The sequence below is a fragment of the Vicia villosa genome, linkage group LG3, assembly GCF_029867415.1.
Source record: "Vicia villosa cultivar HV-30 ecotype Madison, WI linkage group LG3, Vvil1.0, whole genome shotgun sequence".
Taxonomy (NCBI): Eukaryota; Viridiplantae; Streptophyta; class Magnoliopsida; order Fabales; family Fabaceae; genus Vicia; species Vicia villosa.
In genome coordinates, this window is record NC_081182.1 from 99877857 (window position 1) to 99888594 (window position 10738).

General features: G+C 35.6%; 1 protein-coding gene across 1 annotated transcript; it reads right to left on the reverse strand.

The window, feature by feature from the left end:
* Positions 1-2779: 2779 nt before the first annotated feature.
* On the reverse strand, positions 2780-5803 carry LOC131658653 (uncharacterized). The gene is made up of 4 exons (XM_058927923.1): positions 4261-5803; positions 3966-4170; positions 3125-3890; positions 2780-3046 (listed from the first exon to the last, which is right to left on the reverse strand). The coding sequence occupies exons 1-4, from the start codon at positions 5801-5803 to the stop codon at positions 2780-2782; spliced, it is 2781 nt and encodes a 926-aa protein (XP_058783906.1).
* Between the last annotated feature and the right edge of the window lie 4935 nt (positions 5804-10738).

Consider the following 10738-nt stretch of genomic DNA (forward strand, 5'->3'; position numbering starts at 1 on the left):
AAAAAATACACAAAAAATATTTTTAGACTTCTAAAATAATATATTATTTTCTGAAATAAAAATATTTTATTTTTCTTCAAAATTTCAATATTTTGCATAATTAATTAGTATATATTTATATATTTGCTTTTTAATTATTCTAACCAATCAAAAAATCATAAAAAAATTGTTCTTTATATAAAATATTGTTTATATATTATAAACTAATTTTGTACATATTTTGAATAATTTTATCTTTAAGTTTTAATTATTTGTATAATTATTTGCATAATTATGTTTTAATTAACTTAAATCAATTTCAAATCAATTTCAAAAATTCCAAAAAAAATAGTTTTGTTTTAAAATTAATTGACAAATATTTTGTACATATTTTAAACTTAATTTCTAGGTTTAAATCTATTTTCATCTTTTTTCTTCATTTTAATTTAATTAATCATGCATTAATTATAATTAAAATCAATCATAAAAAATCCAAAAACATGCCTTTATTTTTCTTGCAATTTAAATTCCTAGATAAATGTATAGGATGTCAAATTCATGTAAATAGGCTAGTTTACATTTCCTGCACAATCGATGTAATAGCGTAGATTTACTTTCCGCACTTTACATTTCCGCATTTTAATTTCCAGCAAATATAAAATGCGTGTATGTCAAAGATAAAATTGAACCGTTAGATCACTAACTTCAAAGATAAAATATCTGAATCCAAACACAATCACACTTGCACCTTTTAAGGTAATCCCTTCTCATTCTTTTCAAAATCAAAGTCAAAATTCTACTATTTTGAGTACAAAATCGAACCTTGCGTTTATATCCGGTGAAAGGATAGATTTTTAAAGGAAATAGGATAAAGACCTTACAACTCAGGGTAGACCTCCTAGTTTGCTTGCTCAAATCAAAACAAACAAAATTCTCATACACTGTTGTTTTTCAAAACAAAACTTTCAAAAAAGACAATACTTTGTATACATCCAAACACGGATTATTACAAAGTTAACGTTCTTTTCAAAACATCTTTCGAAAGATAAACAAGCATTTTGTATACATCCACACACGGATCATTACAAAATTCCATTTACAAAAGTATTTGAAACCACATATGAGCAATTTCAGAGCAATTGAAAAGTGATCGAAAAACAAGTGAGCTAAGCAAACTTAAGAGCCCATGGATAACCATGGATACAAAGGGTGCTAACACCTTCCCTTTGTATAACCTACCCCCTTACCCAGAATTTCTTAAAGGTCTTTTTTCTGTTTCTTTTATAAACCTTTCCTTAATTGGATAAAATAAAAGGTCGGTGGCGACTCTGTGAATTTTCAAAATGCGAAAGCATTAAGCGATAAAAAAGAGTCAGTTCACGTATCTCTACAGAACAGAGGTATGGCCCGGGAATTAAAAAAACGGAGGTCCACAATATGACTCTCGCATCTCCGCTTCAAGCTCCCAAGTGGCTTCCTCCGGGCGAGATTCTTCCCACAACACATTCACAAGCGGTATCTCCTTATTCCTTAATGACTTGCTAGCGTACTCCAAGATACGAGCTGGTTGTGGTTGGAAAGAAAGGTCGGGCTCTATCTCCACGGCATCGGAAAGGATAGGATGAAACGGATCCGGTACGAACTTCCGAAGCTGAGGTACATGGAAGACATCATGCAGCCCGGATAGTGAAGGAGGTAATGCCAACTGATACGCCACTTCACCTACCCGTTTCATGATCTGATAAGGTCCCACATACCTCGGACTAAGTTTACGAACCTTGAATGGTCCCTTCAACCTAAGTCTCGGAGTCACCTTCAAGTACACATGATCACCCGCATCAAATCTCAAAGGTCTCCGTCTCTTGTCCGCATAACTTTTCTGACGATCTTGAGCCTTTTTCATCTTCTCTCGGATTTCCTTAATCTTTTCCGTTGTTTCTTGTATTATTTCCGGTCCAAGATTCCCTCTTTCACCAACTTCCGACCAACACAATGAGGAACGACACCTCCTCCCATAAAGTGCCTCGTATGGTGCCATACCGATACTCGAGTGGTAACTATTATTATACGCAAACTCGATCAACGGTAGATGGTCCTTCCAACTTCCACCACTTTCCAAAATACAAGCCCTCAACATGTCCTCAATTGTCTGGATGGTTCTCTCTGTTTGTCCGTCCGTCTGAGGATGGTTCGAAGTACTCAAATTCAGTTCCGACCCCATCTCTCGGTGAAAAGCTCTCCAAAAATATGAAGTGAACTTCGGATCTCTATCTGACACAATGCTAGATGGTACACCATGCAATCTTACAATCTCTGCTACAAAGAGTAGGGCTAGATGAGGAGCTTTGTGAGTAGACTTCACCGGTAGGAAATGTGCAGACTTTGTCAAACGGTCCACTATCACCCAAATGGAATCATGACCACCTAAAGTACGAGGCAGTCCAACAACAAAGTCCATGGATATGCTGTCCCATTTCCATATAGGAACATCCAACGGTTGTAGCATTCCACCAGGCCTTTGGTGTTCAATCTTCACCTGTTGACATATACCACATTGCTCCACATAGCTAGCAATATCTCTTTTCATACCTGGCCACCAGAAATGTTCCTTCAAGTCTTGATACATTTTGGTAGATCCAGGATGAATGGTAAATTTGCTCTTATGTGCTTCATCCAAAATCATCCTCTTCAACTCCATATCATTTGGTACACACACACGCTGTCCAAATAGGATTACCCCGTCAGATGCTCGAGAGAATTCCGGGAATTTCTCTTGAGCTTGCAACTCCATATCACCATATTAAGCTTGGAAGATTCTTTCTCGCAAAACATTCTCAACATTGAGATTACTAATCAACACACCCGTAGGTGCCCACACAAACTGCAAACTGAGATTCCTACATTCTTCCATCAAATTGAATTCCATCATCATCAACTCCGCTACATGAATCTCCTTTCTGCTCAAGGCATCTGCAACCTTATTAGCCTTTCCTGGATGATACCTCAAATCAAAATCAAAGTCTTTCAAATACTCCATCCACCTCCTCTGACGCATATTCAGTTCTTTCTGGTCAAAAAGGTACTTTAAGCTCTTGTGATCACTAAACATTTCAAAGTGGACTCCATACAAGTAATGTCGCCACACTTTAAGTGCAAACACAATAGCCGCAAGTTCAAGGTCATGAGTAGGATAATTCTCTTCATGAGATCTTAGTTGTCTAGATGCATAAGCCACAACTTGACCTTCTTGCATTAAGACACCACCTAATCCTTTCTTTGATGCGTCACAGAAAACTTCATAGGATTTATCCGGATCTTCAATTATCAATACCGGAGCAGTAGTCAACTTCTTCTTCAACCTTTGGAAACTCCGCTCACAATCGGAATTCCACTCAAAAGTAACTTCCTTCCTCGTAAGTCGGGTCATAGGTAGAGCTAGCTTTGAGAATCCCATAATGAACCGCCGATAGTAACCTGCTAATCCAAGGAAACTCCGAACTTCACTTGCATTCTTAGGTCGTTCCCAATTAATCACTGCTTCTACCTTTGACGGATCCACAGCCACACCGCCACCAGAAATGACATGTCCAAGGAACTTCACCTCGGACATCCAGAATTCACACTTACTCAACTTTGCAAATAATTGTTTCTCTCGAAGAACTGACAACACAATCCTCAAGTGTTCCATATGCTCATCCACCGTCTTAGAATATATTAAAATGTCGTCTATGAATATCACCACAAACTGGTCCAAATATGGTTGGAACACACGGTTCATGTAGTCCATAAAGACAGCAGGGGCATTGGTCACTCCAAACGGCATAACCAAGAATTCATAGTGGCCATACCGCGTTCTGAATGCGGTCTTCGATACATCGGAATTCTTCACCCGAATTGGATGATATCCCGACCTGAGATCAATCTTCGAGAACACACAGGCTCCTTTCAACTGATCCAGGGGGTCATCAATCCGTGGTAAAGGATACTTGTTCTTTATGGTCACTTTGTTGAGTTGTCGATAATCAATGCACAAGCGCATACTACCATCCTTCTTCTTGACCAATAACACCGGAGCACCCCAAGGAGAGACACTTGGTCTGATAAAATGTTTTGCTATCAACTCCTCTAACTGACTCTTCAATTCTCTCAACTCTGCAGGAGACATTCGATATGGAGCAATAGAAACTGGAGCTGTTCCAGGAATAAGATCAATAGAGAATTCCACTTCCCTTTCTGGAGGAAGAGAAGTGACATCCTCCGGAAACACATCTGGAAACTCACAAACGACAGGAATATTTGATATATCTTTCTTGGTTTCAGATTCTGCGGTGAGAGCTAAAAGAAAAGATCTCTCCTGAACATAGAGACAACTAATCAGGTTAATTGTACCTTCGATTAGATTCCCAATCGCATCAATAGGAGCAGTCTCTTCTGCAGGAATAAAGATAGCCTTCTCCTTGCAACCAATGTATACTGAGTTGGCCGACAACCAATCCATGCCCAGTACTACATCAATCTTCTTTAGAGGCAAGCAAATAAGATCAATAGAGAACCTTCGGTCGTTGAAAGTGACTGAACAATCTCTACAAATCTCCAAGGCTTCGACCACATCATCCGTGGCAGATGAAATCAACATAGGAACAGAAAGACTAGTAGCCTCAAATCCGAGTCGGCGCACACAAGAATTAGAAATAAAAGAATGCGTTGCTCCGCAATCTACAAGAACAAAACAAGGTTGGTTATTTATAAAACACGTACCAGCAACAAGACTTGTGTTCCCTTGAGCCTTTCGAGCATCCAAGGTATACACTCGCCCAGTGGTCTTCTCAGGAATGTCTGGCCTAGGGCAGTTAGGCCGGAGATGACCTTCCTGTCCACACTTGTAACACTTCATTGGACCGCTTCTACAGTTTCCATGGTGTTTTCTCCTACATTTGTTACACCAAGGAGGCTGAGTTGAACGGTTGACATAAGCGGGTTTCATTGCTGGAGGAGAGTTACGAGGCTTCAAGAATTGGCTCACTTTCCCTTGGTTTTGGCAAAAAGGTCGGTTTTGCTCCCTTTCTTCCTTAACCCTCTTCAGACTGTTTTCAGCAACATAACATTGTCGGAGACACTCAGCATAAGTAGTGAACTCCCTCTGAGACACACTGTGGGCAATATCAGCATTAAGGCCAAACAAAAACTGATCAATCTTCCATAACTCATCTGGTGCATAAACAGCTTGTCTGGAATAAGCAGCCATGTCCTCAAATTTTTCAGCATATTCAGAAACAGTGAGATTTCCTTGCTTGAATAACTGGAACTCTCTTTCTTTCTGGGCACGGATGCTGTTAGGGAAGTACTTCTCTAAGAAAGCGGTCTTGAAATGTTCCCAATCCTTAGGAATCCCTTGAGAAGTGAAGCGAGTGGAGGCAGTATCCCACCACCTACCTGCAGGACCCTTGAGTTTCTGAGCAGCAAAAATAACCTTTTCCTCCTCAGTGCACTGAATAGCCTGGAATATCCTCTCCATGCTATACAACCAATCATGGGCTACAATATGATCTAGGCTACCTGCAAACTCTGGAGGAGTCATCCGAAAGAAAGCACGAAAATCTGGCCCATTAGGAACTGGAGGAACAGGAGCAGCTGGTTGTTGTTGTTGATTCCCTTGCATACCTTGCATCATTTGCATCATCGTCTGGTTCTGTTGTTGCATTTGTTGCATCATCTGCAACCAAGGTGTATTGGCATCACCAGCTGGATTGGGAATTGGAATTTCAGGCGGATTAGGAATTCGATTCCTTCTGGGTCTCCCAGGTCCTCTGCGTTGTTCAGCCATCTCCCTGTTCGTCCTACACACAGAATCAAGTTGATCAGGCTCAATACCATTAGTAGAACGCAAGGAATCATGCTAACAAACACGCAATTGAGACAGAATTATGCTGACTATGATGTTTCAAGGCGAATCCGAGAATCGACCAGCTCTGATACCAACTGTAACACCCCACACATATCATTGCCTAGGATAATAAGTGCATGGCATTAATGGTACTGAAATCATGCATAAATACGCAGCGGATATTATAATGTTAATACAATGAGTACAAAGCAAGCCGAAACAGTCATGGCCGAATACATAAGTATCAAGTACTAATTCATGAGTTCCAAAAGAGAGTACATAAACTCAAACATAAGGTACTGAAGGTGAAGGAATAAAGAAAAGAAACAGGTCGTCGCCATCAAACATCACTGCAAGACTAAGTCGCCTTACCCTTGCCCTTGTCCTGTCTCGAAGATCCTGAAAAACAATAATTGAAATGGGGTGAGATTAATAAATCTCAGTGAGCCTCCCTATCTTAAGGGTTTGCTCGGTTCTACAAGGTACATGCATCATAAACGGATTCACCTGGAATCCGGGGTTATGCCTCACGTTTAGGTGCAAATACAAACAAGGGTATCACCACAATTTGGAAGTCCCTTAACTATCCAATGAGGCGTTCAATAAAACAACAATTCACAATATGCAAACTCACATCCTTATGTGAGGAATCAAGGAGTTATACCCATCTGACTAGGCTACCTCTGCCACGTACCCTCGGTGAGTATCCAAGTACATATATGTCGAAAGACTTGCACAAGCACACCGCACGATGAATTCGGGTCATTCCTATATGGAATTCCACCCGAGATGAGTTAAGTTGTACCATTACCTACGTGGCATTTACAACCTCATCACCAAGCACGCCAGTGAGTTACCAAGTGGGAAACGCCATTAAAGACCCCGGTCTTGCTTCCACTGCAATGGTATTCATCCTCTGGACGCAGGTGAGTAAACAGGTGCAATATGTCCTTTTCGACGTACAAGCCCACCGGGAGAAAGCCTAGTAACACTGTCTAATTGACGTTACTAGAGGCAAGTAATTCAGTGATTGCCGACGTGGCATCACCCACTTACCATACTAATCACGCAGGTGAGTTACCAAGTGGGAAACGCCATTAAAGACCCTCACTTGCTTCCACCGTAATAGTAGCTCAGGTAACGCAAAATATACGGATATAGACACGTATATACAACAGGCATAAAGCCAAATCATCCATGGTATATAATACATAACAAAAACGCCACACGGGCTACCAATGGGCATCCACATAGTGGGTAAACAGGATTTATTATCCTAGTAGTACGGTTATACTCCGATTCACGCATATTCAACCAAGGCAAGTTCACAAAAATCAAGCATCCGAACGTCCAACCGGAACGACGGGAAAACAATTTACATTGTATTATATGCACATAATATTAGACAAAATCCATCGTATAAATATCATGTCATTTGTACATACTCGTCACATGTGAGTTAAATATGTTTCGATCATGGAATATATTAAACATAATCAAACCATATAATTATTTAGAACGTACATGGACACACATTAGTCTCATAACAAAGAGGCTTCCGGTTCCCGACATGGAACGGAACTGCACTCTGGGGAATTAAACATACCATTCTTGATTCTATAAATGTTAATCCGACATCATGTAACTAAACATCCATTTGCCATAAATTTTAAATCTATTAAAACCTTTATATCTAAGCATATTCATAAAGATCATTAAAAGACCTTTCCAACGCTTCCGACCGGGCTTCATTTCGAGTTACAAAACTCCAGTTATGATCAAAACAATAAAAGTTGTTTTCCTGTCAGTAAGCAATCGATTTGCATCTTACTGCAATCGATTTACACCTGTAGCAGAGCCCAAAAATGACATTTTCAGGAAGGAAAATCGATTTACAACCCATGCAAATCAATTTGCTACTGAAGCAGAGTCAAAAAAACGTATTTTCCTGCATAAAACCAGTTCCAAAACATCCTAAAACATTCCTAAGGTTCCCTAATGATCCAAATTCGAACTCCATCATGTATCATCATTCTACGACATATAATCACATCAAAGAACACAGGGCCGACCCAAATATTTTGGAGGCCCTGTTCTGATTTTAAAAATATAATTTTTTTATTTAAATAATAATATATTTTTTAATTTTTAATATATTAAAAAAAGGGTTAAGTATGTTTTTCGTCCCTATAAATATTTTATTTTTTATTTTTAGTCTCTATTAAATAAATGACATAATTTAATCCCTATAAAAATTTTATGCATGTAGTTTTAGTCCCTTCTATTTTTTAAAATTTTGAAAACTATTTAATTTTCCTTAAACTTTTAAATTTTTGAATAATTTTTTTTATACGTGTTTAGAATATTATAAAATATTTATTTTACAAATTATAAAAAATCTTAAAATAAAAAGAATTAAATATGAATTTTTTAAATTTCAGAAAATAATGATAAAAGTAATGCAAATATCAACTCATAAATCAAATTTTGAATTCCTTTTTTTTTAGGAATTTTTTATAATGTTCTAAACATGTTTGTAAAATAATTATTCAAAAATACACATCTTTTTAACAGTAGAGACTAAAATTACGTGCATAATAATTTTATAGGACCAAAATACGTCATTTTTTTATTATGGACCAAAAACAAAATTTGATAATTTTATAGGGATCAAAAACATACTTAATCCTTAAAAAATAAATAATATATATTTTTCAAAATAATATATTCTTTTATAAAAAATAATAGATTAAATCAAATACATCACTACATTATATTTTATCATAATAATATCATAACAATTGAGTTCATCATATGAAATATCTAAAATATTTATAATATCATTTGTTAATATTTAAAATCTAAAATGACATCACGAATATTTATAATATCATTTGTTAATATTCAAATACATCACTACATTATATTTATAATTTTTAAAATCTAGAAAAGTATAAAATAATATGGCCTCAGCGTGGAAGCATTTATAAGATTAACTTTGTTTTAGAAATTAAAAAATAATAAAAATTCAAACGCAGGACATGAGACAAGTCAGGAAGGTGCCTTTACACCAGTCATTTCACATTCTTCCACTGAACGAACGATTAAGTTTGTTGTCAAAGCGTAATGTAAACTATTTAATATATAAATAACAGTAATATTATACAAGCCCACATCCCATTTTGAGGCCCCTAGGCAAGTGAGGCCCTGTGCGGTGGCACTTGTTGCACACCCACAGGGCCGGCCCTGAAAGAACACATACTTTATCCATTAAACAAACATGCAATGATTTTTATCACACAAATCCCCAATTTTCCCCAAATTCCAATTTCCCCACAAAACCCCAAAACCCCAAGTCTCTAACTAGAGACTCACCTTAGATTGAATGAAGATTAAGCTACAACACTGGGCTAGGGAGATGGAGACGGTGACGAAATTCCACTTGCATGCAAGAAATTGATGAACTTGAAAATGACTTTCTTCCTCTTCTTCCCTCTCTCACGGTCCCCTTCCTCTATTTTCTTTTTTCTTTCCAAGTCTGAACTTTGTTTTCAAAATACCAAGAGTGGAATGTCAATGTTGCCCCCAAACCATTCTCTTATTCCTAAATTGCCCTTTAGTTATAATCTAACTAACTTAGTTACTACATTCTTTTGTTTATTTTTTTTCCATTTAATAAATAAACAAACAATAGTGGGTTGTTACACATATACAACTAAAAAATTTCAAACTAAAAGTAAAAACAATAAAATAAAATTAAAGGCACACTGACTCTTTAACTTCCTTATTTCAATTATTTCTTCTTCACAAATAATTTTTTTTGACATGTACCCTTTTAAAGATGGAAGATTCCTATATATGTTAATAGATTTAGAAAAAAAAAAACAAATTAATTCGATATTATTCTGTACCAAAAATTTCTTTAACATAAAAATTTATAGGATAAAATTTTCAAATACAGTAAAAAAATCAAATTAAACCATTAAATAGCCAACAAGATCAAATCGAATATATTCTCGTTTTTTATTTCTAAACATTTTGAAAAATTATTTTATTCTCGTTGTTAAATGTTATGATAAAATAATTGATTTTAAAGTAACTATAAAAGATCCTTCCCAAAATAAGGTAAAATTTGTTTTTACAAATATACAAAAATATATAAAAAATAATTTGCACCAAAATTCTAGTAACAAATTCTAGTAATAAATAAATCTTAATAAGATCAATAAAAATCAAATCAACAATAAATTGATTTTATCATACAAAATTAGGTATTGACAAAAACACGTAAAATTCTAAATCGATTAAGGAAGGCATACCATACTCCATACACTCCTAGGAAAAAAAGTGATTTCAAATAACAAATATTGAACATGTTCCCTACACTATTGATTTTCTACTCATATTCACTTACTTGCACACAAAATAACACTTAAAACCCTTAATTTATGTAAATAATGAATATTGTACTATAATTATAGAGTATCTCTAATTTATCATCATTTCAACATAATATGTCGTTCTACTTTGATTTTAATTATTGCGATTTAATAAATATATATATATTTAGATATTATTTAGGTAAATTTGACATTAATAGGGACTCAACAAAAAAAAATCTAGATGAACTTAAAATGTTTATTTTTAACAAGAATATTTAAATTTAAAAAATTTAAAATAAAACTGCTAATAATTTATTTTATTTATTATAATGCACTACAAATTTATAAGGACAAAATAAAACCTAAGAAGATAAAGGCAACAAACCAAATCTTATAAATGATATCTAATCTAAAACTTAAAAAATCACAATCAACCATAAATAAAAACCCTAACTATTCATAAATATAATATCTTATTCTAATGTATATCTTA

Excerpts from the sequence above, each read along its gene's own strand:
- LOC131658653 (XM_058927923.1), bottom strand. The coding sequence starts at position 5,803 with ATGGCTGAACAACGCAGAGGACCTGGGAGACCCAGAAGGAATCGAATT. Across the intron at positions 4,171-4,260 it reads ATCAAATATTCCTGTCGTTT|CTCCAGTTTCTATTGCTCCA; the intron begins GTGAGTTTCCAG and ends TTCCTGGAACAG. Across the intron at positions 3,047-3,124 it reads CTATTGTGTTTGCACTTAAA|AAAGAACTGAATATGCGTCA; the intron begins GTGTGGCGACAT and ends CTTTTTGACCAG.